At 43.1% G+C, this 15155-nt stretch overlaps 2 protein-coding genes across 3 annotated transcripts in view; one reads left to right on the top strand and one right to left on the bottom strand.

Moving 5' to 3' along the window:
* Armc8 (armadillo repeat containing 8) overlaps positions 1-4397 on the bottom strand; it is a 110318-nt gene extending 105921 nt beyond the window's left edge. The window contains exon 1 of one of the 2 annotated variants that reach the window (XM_008837437.3): positions 4103-4397. In XM_008837437.3, the coding sequence (XP_008835659.1) occupies positions 4103-4147 (45 nt within the window). In that variant the 5' untranslated portion in view covers positions 4148-4397. The remainder of the gene's footprint in view (positions 1-4102) is intronic. The other variant, XM_008837439.3, reaches the window with a different exon arrangement.
* Positions 4398-14708: 10311 nt separating this feature from the next.
* Positions 14709-15155, top strand: part of Dbr1 (debranching RNA lariats 1) — a 12646-nt gene continuing 12199 nt past the window's right edge. The window contains exon 1 of the mRNA XM_008837440.3: positions 14709-15045. Coding sequence (XP_008835662.1) covers positions 14849-15045 — 197 coding nt within the window. The 5' untranslated portion in view covers positions 14709-14848. The remainder of the gene's footprint in view (positions 15046-15155) is intronic.

Here is a 15155-nt window from a genome sequence, read left to right on the forward strand (position 1 = left end):
TTGAAGTTCCTGCTCAGTGTCACTTCAGGGAAACCACCCCTCATTCTGGGTTGTTACTGGATGTCTATTTTCCTCATTGGGCTAAAATTTCCAGAAGGAAATGACAGGTCTGTGTAGCTCACACTGCATTCCTTAACCTCATGTTATGACTGGCAAGTTGCAGAAGTTTAACATGCATTACATGATACAATTCACACAGCACTTTTTAAAGGCTGAAGAAGAAAGGTCTTTAATTTGAGGCCCTTGTAAGTTTTGCTTTAATATTTTTTATTATTTTTATTTTATGTATATGCGTGTATTGCCCGCAGGTAGGTGAGCACCCGTGTTGTGCAATGCCCGCAGAGGTCAGAAGAGGCTGTCGGATCTCCTGGAACAGGAGTTACGGACAGTTCTTAGCTGCCATATGGGTGCTGGGATTCGAAACCAGGTCTTCTGCAAGAACAGTCAGTGTTCTTAAGTGCTGAGCCACCTCTCCAGCCCCAGAGGCCCTTCTAAGTTTTATACAGAGATCTTGGAGAGAGCTGGGGGATGAGGGGATGAGGGGTTGGGGTGTTGAGGATTGCTACACAAAGCTTCAATTACAAAGGAGCAGACAGAGCTAAGTTACTGGGATTTATAAGAATCAGTGATCAACTTCAACCTGAGAAATTCATTTATACGGAACAGAAAGTTCCTGCAGCAACTAAAGAATGTTCAAGTTCAGAACAAAATAGGTACATCAAGCCCTTCTGCAGTCAGAGTCCACTAAGGAATTCAAACAGAGGACTGGCTGTCCAAAGTGTTCTGCAGGAAAATTAGTGAAGTGGATTTGAACTGAGGCAAAAAAAAATAAAGCAAGATTTAAGAGGGCACATGTGCAGTTCCAGCTACTCAGGGGGCTGAGGCAGGAGGGTCACTTAAATTCAGGAGTTCAAGATCAGCAATATCATAAGACATCCCTCTCAAAAAATAATTAAGGACCAGTGAAATGGCTCAGCAGGTAAAGGTGCTTGCCACCTACCCTGACAATAGAGAACAGACTTCAAGTTATCCTCTGACCTCCCCATACACTCTGTGGCACACATGTACACACACACACACACACACACACACACACACACACAAAATAAGTGCACAGATATTTTTTAGTAATCATAATTAAAAGGACACTGTGATAGTGTACACACAAAACAATAATGTCCTAAAGAATTCAGAAACTTAAGAAACACTAATAAAAAGAAACAGAGCTTAACACCTGACTTCACAGAAGCATAAAAGGAAGAAAAGCCTAAGATTCAGGGAATTTAACAGTGAGTGATTAGTAAAGACAGTATGCAATTGGGTGGGAAGTCATAATAAATTCTCTTAGGAGAATGAATGTACTTTGTCAGAAGTAGTGGGTGACATCCACACAAAGACTAGAGACAGAGGAAAGTGAAGTCAGGCAGGACAGATGTGCAAGTTGAGTAGTCCAAGCAATCGAGGTCTCTCAGGAAGAAAGTATCAAGGATTGTAGATGGAAATCATTTAAAACAATGTGACTTCCCATTTGGTCAATTTACCAAACTCAGAAGTCATTCAGACTTGATAGCATTTTTATATCCTTTTAAGTATACAATACAGGTTTTGAATTTAACTGGTACACAGTAAGTAGCTTATTAAGCTTATTGAAGAGTGTGTGTGTGTGTGTGTGTGTGTGTGTGTGTGTGTGTAGAGACCAGAGGTCAACAGGTCAACATCCAGTGTCTTCCTGTATTTTTTGAGACAGGGTCTCTCATTAAATCTTTCCCTGAGCTCCCTGTTTTGGCTAGTCTGACTGGCCAGCAAACCAGCCCGCAAGATAGGCCTGTCTCTGCCCCCCAGCACTTGGGTTACAGGTGTGCACCACCCTACCTAGCTTTTTACATGGGTGTTGGGGATCTGAACTCAGGTCCTCATGCTTGTTCAGCAAACACTTTATCCATTGAGCAGTCTCCTCAACACCCAGTAATTTCTAATTAATATAAAAAGCACTGCTTTTATAAGCTGTTTGGAAGGTAAGATCAGTGAGTTTAGACATTTTAAATCATTTATCCAAAGCTCTGATGTCCCAAGGCCCTAGAAATTTAGAACTGAAAAGTTACACTGAAGAGCTATGAAAACCTTTAAATATGCTTCCAAATGGGATTAGGGCTAAAGCAAATTCTAACTGAAAGTGGGAAGTAACTTTTCAAGAAGTTTTGAATGAAATAAGCAGAATATAATCATTTATTAGGGAAATAAATGGAAATTTTTCACTGTATACCAAAACAGAATGGACAAAAAGGCAAAAAAAAAAAAAAAAAAATCTCAGGTGGGGCAGGGACTGCTCAGGGGAACAGCACTTAGCTAATGTGCTCAAAGCCCTGGGTTACATCGCGGTGGAAAACAAAACAAAGCAAACTACAAAACCAAAACAGGTAAACTAAAGGATAACTGAAATCAAGATGATGGCATCATCAAGATGATGACATCATCAAGATGATGACATAATCAGAAGGAACTGAAGCTGGGCATGGTGGTATGCCTTTAATCCCAGCACTTGGGAGGCAGAGGCACGTGGATCTCTGTGAGTTCAAGGTCTACGTAGCCAGTTGCGGGTTAGCCAGGGCTACTTAGTGAGACCCTGTCTCAAACAAACAAACAAACAAAAAAGGGAATTTAACAATGAAGGCACATCTTTTGTTTCTTTTACTACAATGAGGGAAGTCACTGGCCTGTTTTCCCACAAAACATGATGAGAATCACAAAGTGGAATAAAGGGCTAATATACGTCAATACCTGGCTGAACAGTATTTCTCTTCTTGCAATTTAAAAATTAGGAAATGGTTTACTAAAATGAATTCAGGGATAGATTTGTTGACAGGCTTCCCAAACGACATTTGCACTGAATTGTAACTTAAGTTTTAGCCTGCCACATGGCTCTAACTCTAAATCAAGTCGTGTACTACCGTGTCTTTAAATATGGTGTGAGAGCTCAAGAAAAGAAAGTAGTTAGAGGGTCTGGAGAGTTGGCTCAGCGGTTAAGAACATTGGTTGTTTTTGCAGAAGACCCGGGTTCGAATCCCAGCACCCACATGGCAGCTAACAACGGTCCTTAACGCCAGTCCCAGGGGATCCGACAGCCTCTTCTGACCTCCGACACGGGTGCACTTACCTACATGCAGGCCAAGCATACACATAAAAAAAATAATTTTTTTTTTTAAAAAGAAAGTAATTGGAGTTACAAGTCTGGAGGAACCTGTAAAATCACCTATAATCCAGCTACCCTCTCAATAAGGCTCTGATGGTCAAGCATTCTCTGCCTGCTTACTTCTTTATTACCAACAACAGCAAATGAATTATTGGCAAACTGACCACTCTGAGTCCAACCGATAAAATTTGTTGTAAAACTCTCCAATGTTATCTCCCAGAAACTTCCAGTCCTGGTCCTGTTCTTTGAAGGGCAATATAGTGAGGAGTGAAAATCGTCTTCCTGTTTCGCTGTTTTTGTTTTTTAACTTAAGAAGAAGAAAAAACTAGTATCACCTCTTGGCGTGTCAATACGCTCCCTTCTTCCAATAGTAGGGAAACTTAACTTTTTTTTCTTCACCCCTTCGGCCCCTCCTTCAACGTTTCACTCTCCCCAGGGGCCGGGAGGACTGACTACCAGGCAAAGGAAACAGTTTCTCTAATCTCAGAGCCGGGCACAGGGGCTTGAATAACCACACACATTAAGAATTGCGGCTAAGAAGCAGGCGGCCCAGGTGCTGGGACGCGACAGGAGGCACGGCGACCTAGCCCGGCAGCTCGGTGGCCGCGGGAGCCACAGCCGGGGGAGCGGTGTGGACGCGCGCTCCAGGCGGGCGTGCACCTCCGCAGGCGGCAAGCTCGGGGAAGTGCACGGCCAAGCCTCCGCCGCGCCAGGCCAGCTCCCTGCAGCCCGACCTGCCCGACGCGGTCCGGCACCCGCACCGGTGGGAGCCCAAGAGGTGGAGCCGCCCGGGCTGGGCCGGGGTCCGGTGCATCCCAGCGGAGGCCACCGCAGGGGGTGGTGCCCGGGAGGCTCACGCCGCCGGGAGCAAGGCAGGACGGGGACTGTCCGCCACCACAGCGGGTCACTCACCGAGAGGACGCTCATGCGGATTGGGGTCTCCAACAGGCACGCCATCTTGAGCCGTCCCACCCGGCTACTGCCGGCTCCGGCGTGCGGCCGGCACTTTCGACAGCAGCCTATCGGGCCAAACTGCGGGAGCCTCCGTAGGAAGCCGGGCAAGCTGCCCGGAACCGCCGGGCTCCCCACGCCGCGCGAGCACAGGACAGACCCGGCAGGAGGCCCGGGAAAGGGGCAGCTGCTCCAGGCGCCTGCTTACGAATCGACCGCTCAGAAACAGCAGCTACTCACGGAGACGGTCAGAAGTAGGCGGGGACCGCGGCCTCCGCATGCGCAAAGGTCCGCGGCCCCACCTCGCTGGGGGCGGAACCTCGCTCAGGCTCTGCCCCCGGCTGGAACTGATAAATTGCAGTTTACCGTGTCTCTTACCAAAGCGCTAGTCGGTGGAGTTACCTACGTAGTTTGAAGTTCAGTTTGCATTCGTTAGTGCATTCTACACCAAACTCCTAGTGCCTTTAGTGTCTCGGTTTTATAGGCGATGAAACTGGTCTGGAAACCAGGTCTTAGGCCACCAAGAAAATTGTTTCACGATTCGACGCCTAGGTATGACCTGTTCAGCTTCGTGTGCCCGACCCATTTATTCTGATACTCTCGAGCCAGACGCCTGAATTTAATTGTGGCTACTCCAGTTAACGTTCCCTTGGATAGGATACTTAGCCGCCTTATACACTTATCTTGAATGTAAAATAAGGACTAACGAGAATAAATGAGCTTATAAAGTAGTTGCGACATGCCTGAAACGTGGAAAGCATTAACAGAGCGTTTCTCCAGCCTGAGTCAAATAAGGGAAAAAGTGGGTCAAATCTCTGAATATTTCATACTAAAACACTAATAAATGAAGCTATCCTTAATTCAGGCTATCATCACCTCTCTCCTGGACAAAGCAAGAGCCAAGTGCTCTTGTAGGAAAAAGCCTTTCACTTTGCTCCTCATTTCCTCTTGTACTTTGGTTTCTAAATTCATTGTAACATTTATCACCCTTGCTTATAGATCTGTTACAAAATGTTGGACTTATGGAAGGCAGGAATTTTATTGCACATCCTCCTGCTGCAACAGTACATCCTAAACCTCAACAATGTGCACCCTGCCTACATAATTTTTGTCAATCTGCGCCCAGGTATTCTATTCATTCAATAGTTTATTTTAAAATGTTTTATTTATTATTATGGGGGCATAAACACCATGGCACAAGTGTGGAAGTCTTAGGACAACTTTGGGGGTTCTTTCCTTTTACTTGAGTCCTAGGGATTGAATTCAGGTCCTCAGGCTCTATGGCAGATAGGTGCCTTTACTCTCTGAGCCATCTTTCCAGTTCCATATTCATTCAATAGTTTAAAGCCAAATTCAATCCATTTAAAAAATTTAGTCTTGCCCTTAGTTATAATAGTCTGTAAAATCAAATTTGTTGTTTTCCTTTTTATTTTAGTACAAACATTTATAAATACAAAAATGATGCCGGGAGTGGTGGTGCAACACCTTTAGACCCAGCACTTGGGAGAAAGACAGGTGGATCTCTGTGATTTTAAAGCCAGCCTGGTCTACATAGTGAGTTCCAGGTCAACTGGTGATACAGGAAGACCCTGTCTCAAAAAGACCAAAATAAATAAATGTTTTAATGGCTATCTGTGTCACAACACCTAAAATTATGTCATATTATGCCTACTACTACCAGGTAGGAGTAACTGCACATGGCCCATGAAAACATTGACTGAATATTCAGTTGACAATTGTATGATAGTTGTTAATGCTGTATATGATCTATATTTCATCCATTAACTCAAGCAATACATCCTCCAGGAAGCTCCCCCAGCAAGTGTGAGTTAGGTGACTCTTCCCCTACATATCTTCTTTTTTGTTGTCTTTATGTAGTGTGTGTGTGTGTTTATGCTTGTGTTTGGGTCAGATGACAACTTGCAGGAGTTGGTTCTCTCCTATTATGTGGATTCCAGGGATTGAACTCAGATCATCAAACTTGGTGGCATGTGCTTTGACCTGCTGAGCCTTCTTACCAGCCCCCATTTTTCCCCATCTTCAGGAGTCAGTTGGTTCTTTCCTGTAATGTAGCATCTCTCACAATATATTGCAATTAGGGAGGTTTGGGGGAGAGTAGCTTTGCTTGTTCATATTATACACTTCAGGGAAATTCCAATTATTTTATCTTGTTGGTCTTTTATCTCAGTGCCTAACATAGGCATGTGTTAAATGATTGTTGAATAATTGGTTTTGGCTTATCTGGAGCCTGGGACAAAGATGCGAGTATAGGCAGTTTATTTGGGAAGTACTTCCACAGAATAGAATTGGTGAGTCAGAAAGAGGAAAAAAAAAAAAAAGAAGAAAAAGTCAGTATAAAGGTTTGCTATTGAGATGCTGGAGCAGGAGTCCACCACTGCCTTGCTTGAGGATTTCCCCAGGGCTGTTAACTTCCTGCCCTTCTGAACTGTGTTTATGCGAAGAACAGAAAGTCTGCAGGTTCGCGCTTGCAGTGGAAGGCAGGCAGCAACAACCTGAGCACTTGTAGAACTGGCATGACAGCTGTATCTGAAATGAGGTATGGGAGGTAGGAAATGGGCAGCCAACAACTCTGCTACCAGGCTTTTCTGTTTTCTTAGACTGACATTACCATTTTACAGGAAAAAAGCACAGAACAGCAAAACCTCTAAACCTGGGAGGCAGAAATCTTCAAGTTCAGCTTTGGCTGCAAAATAACTTTAGGCACAATGTGATCTAAGTAAGAGTAGAGACTGAGGGTTATGGGGAAATTTTGGTTCTGTCTTTTTTATAAAGCTACCCAAACCAGACACAATCAGAAAAAAAAGATGAGAAAAGAAATGAAAAAAAGAGGCAAAATTACACAACAAACTTTATAATGAGCATAGATGCAAAAATTGTCAAATACTTGAAACCAAGTTTGAGGACACATATAAAAAAATCATTCTCCATAATATTATAGTTAAGACACTAAATATACAGGACAAAGAAAGTACATTGAAAACTGCAAGAGCAAAACAGTACATCACATATAAAGTCAGGTCCAACAGAGAAACATCAAATTTCTCAACAGAAAAGTTAAAAAGCCAGAATGTCATGGAATGATGTTGTTCCAGTTCTGAAAGAACAGCAGCTGCCTGTGCAAACTACTATACAAAACAAAATATCTGTCATAATTGGTGGAGAAAGTTCACTATTATATGAGAAAAGAAGCCAGCTCCACTGAGGACGCTCATCCTCGTAGGATTCTTTGGACTGAAGAGAAGAGAATCTATCAAAGAAGCTATAGAGACAAATGATGCTAGAACAGTGTTTAACCACAGGAAGATTAGGAAACACCAAACACTACAAAATCAATTAAATGACAGGAAATAATACACACACTTCAATAATAACTCTGAATATTAATGGTTACAATCCTTCAATCAAAAGACAGACTAAGCAAGGCATGGTGGCATACACCTTTAATCCTAGCACTCCAGAGGCAGAGACAGGTGGGAGATCAAAACCACCCGGGTCTACTTGCTGAGTTCAGGCCAGCTGGGACTGCAGGGAGACCCTATCTCAAAAAAAAGGACTAGCATATCAAATTAAAAACAATATCTATCTATCAGCTTCCTCTAAGAAATACACCACCATTAAAGATAGACATTAACTTAGACTGAAGCGTGGAAAAAGGAATTCCAAGCAAATGGGACCAGGAAACAGGTGTTGCTGTTCTTATATCTGACAGACTCTAAACCAAAGTTAGACAGAAAAGATAACAGAAGCCACTTTATACTGATTAAATGAACAATACAGCAAGAGGACATTAGAATTCTAAATTTATACACACTGAATGCAGGAGCATCTTGTAATATAGTAATAATAAATGACTTCAGTTCTTTACTCTTACCAATAGATAGGTCGCCCCTCAGTCAACTAAAAAAAAAAAAAAAAGAGAGGAAAATCAGCATTAATGACATCATAGATCAAATGATCTAAACAGAAATGTACAGAACATCCCATCCAAATACTCCAGAATACAAATTCTTATAAGCATCCCAGGAAACAATATGCTATTGGCTAACAAATGAGTTATCGAAGAAATCAAGAAGGAAATAAAAAATTCTTAGAATTAAATGAAAATGAAAACCCAAAATACCAAAATCTATGGGGTACAATGAAAACAGTACTAAGAAGAAACAGAAATGTACAGAACATCCCATCCAAATACTCCAGAATACAAATTCTTATAAGCATCCCAGGAAACAATATGCTATTGGCTAACAAATGAGTTATCGAAGAAATCAAGAAGGAAATAAAAAATTCTTAGAATTAAATGAAAATGAAAACCCAAAATACCAAAATCTATGGGGTACAATGAAAACAGTACTAAGAAGAAATTTTATAGCTCTAAGTGCCTACATTAGAAAATCACAAAGATCTCAAATAAATAATTCAATGGTGCCCTAGAAAAACACAGACAAGCCAAATCGAAAAGCAGTAGAGGTAAAGAAATAAGATCAGGGCAGAAGTTAATAAAAAAGAAAAAAAAAATTTCAAAGACTTAGACAAGGGTTAGTTCTTCTAAAAAATGAACAAGACCAATAAACCCTTAGCCAAACTAACCAAAATAAAGAAAAAGAAGAATCAGATTAATAAAATTAGAGATGAAAATGGAGACAGTAAAACTGATACTAATTCAGAAAGTCTTAAGAACCTACCTTAAAAACTTATATTCCACTAAGTTGGAAAATCTAAAATAGATGGATGGATTTCTAAATAAATTTGAGCCAAGATGATGTAGAAAACTAACAGATTTGTAAGAAAGAAAAAGATTAAAACAGTAATAAATTTCCCAACTAAAAAAAAAAAAAAAAATCCAGGCAGTCCCAGACAGAGTCACTGCAGAATTCTACTAGAACTTTAGAAAAGAACAAAAACAGGGCTGGAGAGATGACTCAGTTGTTAAGAGCACTGGCTGCTCTTGCAGAGGGCCCTGGCTCAGTTCCCAGCACCCACATGGTGGCTGACAACTATCAGTAACTCCAGTGCATAAGTGCACTTCCATACAAGCAAGTAGAACACTCATACACATAATAACACAAATTAATTTTTAAAAAAGAACTAAAACCAACATTTCCTCAAATTATTTTAAAAAATAGGAAAGGAAGGAATGTTTTTTAAGATTTAGAAGTTTTTCTTTCATATGTGATTATCTACATGTATGTAGCTGTACCACTGGTGTGCCTGGTATTCAGAAGGAATTCAGAAGAGGGCATTGGTTCCCCTCGAAGAGGAGTTACAGTCAGTTGTGAGCTACTGCATGGGTACTGGGAACCCAAACCAGGCCACTTGCAAGAGCAAAAGTGCAGTCTCTTTTTAAATTTTTTAAATTTATTTTTATATGTCTTAGATAAAGGATTAAGAACAAAGAAGGAAATAAAAGGGTAAAAATAGGAACCAGCAACATGGTTCAGTGGGTAAAGGTGCTTGCTGCCACATCTGGCAATCTGAGTTTGAACCCCAGGATCCATACAATGGAAAGAAAAAAATCAACTCTCACAAGTTGTCTTCTGACTTCCACATATGTGCTGTGGCATAGAAAAATCCAGCTGGAACTCAGCTGGAAGCTTCCTCCTGCTGGCTAGCCCTCAGTGCTAGAGGGTGCTATGCAGGTTGCTGAGGGAGAATTGTTATCAACAGTCTTAATCAGCTGTGGACCCTGTGTACAGCACTACGAGCAAGCCAGGCAAGATTACGGGGTTAACCAACTATTTTCTGACTGGATTAGAGGCCTGCTCTAATTCGCATCTGATATTGTAAAACCAGTCAAAAGCCTATGGCTTGTGGGGTTGGGGGAAGGAATCTTAGTTCCCTAGTGGAGAAGCTACTGCCATTGTTTTACTAAATAGATACAATGTGCCCATCAAATTGCCTTCTAAATGAACTATGTTAATGCCCATAGATTAGTGCTGTTGTCAGCTTTGATCAGAAAAGCTTGCCTTTGCAGCAGGCATAGTAACTGCAGAGACATAACTAGTCAAAGTGTGGAGAATAAATAATTGTTGAATGCTCAGCTATAAATGGGGCATCTCTATCATCCCTCCACGGTACAAGGAGCATCGCAGAAGGGCCTGAAAGTACGTAAGAGCTGGGGGAAGGGAAGGCGTGGTGTAAAGTAATGCATTCTGGCATGATGTGGGCATTGCACTCATGCACTCAAAATAGTTATTATTACCTGCACATAATCTGTACAGGATTGAGAACATCAATATCCTGTCGTGGAGAAGGGAGAGGCTCACAATGTCCCATCTCTCCCCTTGAAGACTTATAAGGGTTAATAGTTGATAGAGGAGGGAGAAATATTTTATTAACTGCTGTAGCCACTGGTAACGTGCCCATGATACCATAAACAAACCTTCGTCTATGCGCCAGTAAGCAATCCTAATGAAACCCATTGTGTCATCAAAAAATAAAGAAGGGAATCAGTATAAATGGGAGGGGGACAAGAGACGGTATTGAGAGTGGTGATTATGATCAAAATACATTATATGCATGTGTGAAAATACCATAATGAAACCCATCATATAAAATTAATAAATGCTAGTAAAAACATTAAAATGCATTTATTGCCAGGCGTGGTGGCCACGCCTTTAATCCCAGTACTTGGGAGGCAGAGGCAGGTGGATCCTTGTGAGTTCGAGGCCAGCCTGGTCTACATAGTGAGTTCCAGGACAGCTGGGGCTTCAGGGAGACCCTGTCTCAAAAATACCAAAAAAAAAAAAAAAATGCATTTGTTATACCAAACCTACAGAACATCATAGCTTAGCATGGTGTATTATTTTCTGTTGCTATCATAAGATACCATGACCAAATCAAGTTAAGGAAGAAAGGGTTTATTTTGGCTTATACTTCCAGATTGATAGAGTCCATTGTGGCAGGGAAGCTATGGTAGTAGCCAGAGGTTACCATGAGGGCAGGAGCAGGAAGTTGGCTGATCTCATTTTCATCCACATGTACAAGAAGCAAAGAGAAAGAACTGGAAGCTGGGCAAAGTTATAAACACTCAGAGCCTGCCCCCAAGGTTCCACCTCCTAAAGGTTCTATAACCTCCATAAACAGCACCAGTAACTGGGAACCAACTGTTCAAATATGTGAGCATAGGGGGACATTTCTCATTCAAACTGCCACACATGGCATGCTCTTGTGTATCATTTGTTTACCCCTCTGATGGCATGGCTGATGCCTCATTGGTACTGCTGAGGATGTTACCAACTCATAAAAATGATCAAAATGTTAAATTAAACATGGCTTTATTTGCGGGGCTCTCTCCCTCTCTTCACGGGTCGTTGGCCACCAGTCCACGAGGGCAGGGGGAGCAGAAGCGGTGAACAGTCAGGACGGCCAGTGAGCACAGACGGAAGAAAGCCCTTCCGGGGAGGCTGGTCCCACGGCGCAGTGAAACAGCAGTGATACAGCTCCAGACTCAATGAAACAGCTCTGTTTATTCAGTGGGAGAACTAGAGAAATTATAGTGTGGAGGCAGTAGCCAAAGCCTCAGCTGATAGGTGCTCATAGTATGCTTTATTTACATGTGGTAGTGGGCTTCTATCGTCTGACTATCAGGCAATGCCTGATTATCATATAGAAAAAACCTGGGGGTAGTTTTTACTCCGGGTAACTATGCCAAAGGTCATGTTCCAAATAAGGTCAGGCATCTGTGCTTGGTGGCACTTTCCAGGTAAGCCAGGAAGAGAGCAGGAGGCCCCCTGCTGAAAAGGGGAGTCCTTCCATTTGGCGCCCAGCCCCTTAGGGCTATCCGGACATGAAGAACTACAACCCTAACAGCAGGGTTTCCCAACATTTATTGGTTGTATTTTGCTTTCACACCACTGTAAAATTGACAATCTATAAGTCAAACCATCATAAGTTGGGACTGTCTGTAATATATTTCTACTTTGTTCAGTGGGCTGTAGTTTTTTTTTTTTTTTTTAACTGTGATTATGTATTTTGACCCTGCAGTTGTGCCAGGTTTTGCCAATGAAAACACCTACATACAGGAAAATTCTCTAAGGATTTCTCTGATTTCAAGCACAAGACAATGCATGATCATTTTGTACTTTTGTACATTTGGACTAGAATCAGTCATTTCAAGATTCTGAATTTCTTTCTCTTTAGAGTAGACTCTCATTTAGAAATTGTGATACAGGGGCCTGGAAAGACAGTTTTCACTGTTAAGAGCACTGGCTGCTCTCTTGCAGAGGACCTGGGTTCAGTTCCTAGGACACACATGGCGGCTAACAACCATCTGTAACTCCAGGTCCAGGGGGATCTCAAGCCTTCATTCAGCCTTTGTATGCACTAGACATCTATGTGGTGTACATACATACATGCAGGCAAACACACACATAAAAATAACTATGGAACCAGGCGTGGTGGCACATGGCTTTAATCCTAGCATTTGGAAGGTAGAGTCAGGTAGATCTCTGTGAGTTCAAGGCCAGCCTGGTCTACACAGTGAGTTCCAGGCCAGCTGGGGCTACAAGAAGACCCTGCCTCAAAAAGACCAATAAATAATAAATAATAAATAATAAATAATAAATAAATAAATAAATAAGGCTAGAGGGATGACTCAGTGGTTAAGAACATTGGCTGCTCTTTCAGAGGACCTGAGTTTGGTTCCCAGGACCCACATGGTGGCTAGTAACAGTCCATAGTTCCAGTTCAAGGAGATCTGACACCTCTTCTGGCCTCCACAGACATGACATTGGCATACTTACATACATGTAAGCAATACACATACACATAAAAATAAAAATTACAGGGTTTTCCTGTAGCCCCAGCTGTCCTGGAACTCACTATGTAGACCAGGTTGGCCTTGAACTCACAGAGATCCACCTGCCTTGGCCTCCCAAGTGCAAGTGCTGGGATTAAAGGCGTGCACCACCACGCCTGGCCTATAATCCTTTTTAAAAAGAAATTGTGATAGTGTCAACTGAGCTGCATGTGCATTCTGCTTCCTGACTGTGGATGTGGTGTGACCAGCTGCTTGAAGCTCCTGGCACCTTGCCTTCCCTGCCCTGGCGGATTGTGTCCTTGAACAATGAGCTAAAATAAATCCTTTCTCTCTTGAGTTGCTTGTGTCAGGGTGTTTTATCACAGCAACAGGAAAATAAGCTAGGACAGAAATCAAGATATAGACGATGTAGATGTACCTAAGGATTTTTGGGTTTTGTTGTTGTTGTTGTTGTTTTTTCGGTCCTTTTCAGACAGGGTCTCCCTCAGCCCCAGCTGGCCTGGAACTCACTATGTAGACCAGGCTGGCCTTGAATTCACAGAGATCTGTCTGCCTCTGCCTCCCAAGTGTTGGAACCAAAGGTGTGCAACACCGCACCCAGCGCTGGGGGTTTGTCTTTAGAGACAGAGTTTCCCTGTGTTTCCTAGGTGACTAGAACTTCTGGGCCTAAGCAACCTTCCTGCTCCAGCCTCCTATGTAGCTAGGATACCAGGCACATGCTGGTGTGCATGAAAAAATAAGATTTAAAATTTATCCAGAGTACATCCATATTGTAAGTTTTTCCTGCCGGCAACAGCAAGTATGTGTCTTAGCTTTTTATAAATCTGTTCTTGCTAGTTCAACTTTTTTTTGAGATACATTGATATAAGTTATATAAACTTTTGTTTTTTAAATGATGTTTTAAAACATGCTTCTAGGGGCTGGAGAGATGGCTCAGCTTCCTCTGGCACCTGTACCCATGTGCACATACCCCCACACAGAGATATACATGATTTAAAGTAATAAAAATAAATATTTTTAAACACATGTGCCTAAAGGTGTATGTATACAAAATGAAGGAAAGAACTCATAAATTAAAAATGACAAACAGGCCGGGCATGGTTTTGTAGGCCTTTAGTCCCAGTCCTCGGGAGGCAGAGACAAGTGGATCTCTGTGTTCAAGGCCATCTTGGTCTACATAACCAGTTCTAAGGCCAGCAGGGGCTACAGGGAGACCCTGTCTCAAAAAAGACCAAAAATGATAATAATCTTAGAATTCCTAGGAGTACCCGTTTTAAAATCACCAGTAAGTTTTAAAGTTGCATTTTAAAATTATATATATTTTTTTGGGGGGGGGGTCTTTTTGGTCTCCCAGTAGCCCCAGCTTGTCTGAAACTCACTATGTAGATAGACCAGGTTGGCCTCGAACTCACAGAGATCCGCCTGCCTCTGCCTCCCAAATGCTGGGATTAAAAGAGTGTGCCACTACGCCCGGCTTACAATTATATTAATTTTTAATATCATCAGAAAAAAAGACTTCTAATTCTCACTTCACTTTGAGGCAATTGTCTCTGCTGGGAGAGGTTTTCCCTAGGGAATTAGTCAATTGCTCCTGCTCGCTTGTTTACTAGTTTAATTTTACTACATTAAATTTCTATTTGGAAATTTTGTTTCCTTCTAGGTTTAAACTTCAAACCCGTCAGGCTCCTAGGATCCGAGGACGTGCGGACACGGACAAGCGGAGCCTGGCAATCAAGCTTCGAAGTTTCTTCCGGTGTGGGCCGGGAAGACAGTTCCGCCCTCTCTCGCGCGAGACCCGGAAGCCGGAAGTTAAGTACAGGCGTCCGAACGCGGTGCGGCTCTGTCGGAGTTGGCGGGAGCCGAGCTGGCTGCCACTTCGGTGGTCTTCGCCGGGCTTCACGGTGGAGTTCCGCTCCGAGGCCTGCAGGATGCGGGTGGCTGTGGCCGGCTGCTGCCATGGCGAGCTGGACAAGATCTACGAGACGCTGGCGCTGGCCGAGCTGCGTGGCCCCGGGCCCGTGGACCTTCTTCTGTGCTGCGGCGACTTCCAGGCGGTGCGCAACGAGGCCGACCTGCGCTGCATGGCGGTGCCGCCCAAGTACCGGCACATGCAGACCTTCTATAGGTGAGGGGCGCGCGGCCCGGGGTCCCCCGCGGGGTTCCGCCAGCAGGGGCGACCTCGGACTGCTTTCGAATTCCTGCTGCCAGGCCAACACCCCCCCCCCCCCGGCCCCC

This window comes from Nannospalax galili, unplaced genomic scaffold (assembly GCF_000622305.1).
Source record: "Nannospalax galili isolate Female #2095 unplaced genomic scaffold, S.galili_v1.0 scaffold1458, whole genome shotgun sequence".
Lineage (NCBI taxonomy): Eukaryota > Metazoa > Chordata > Mammalia > Rodentia > Spalacidae > Nannospalax > Nannospalax galili.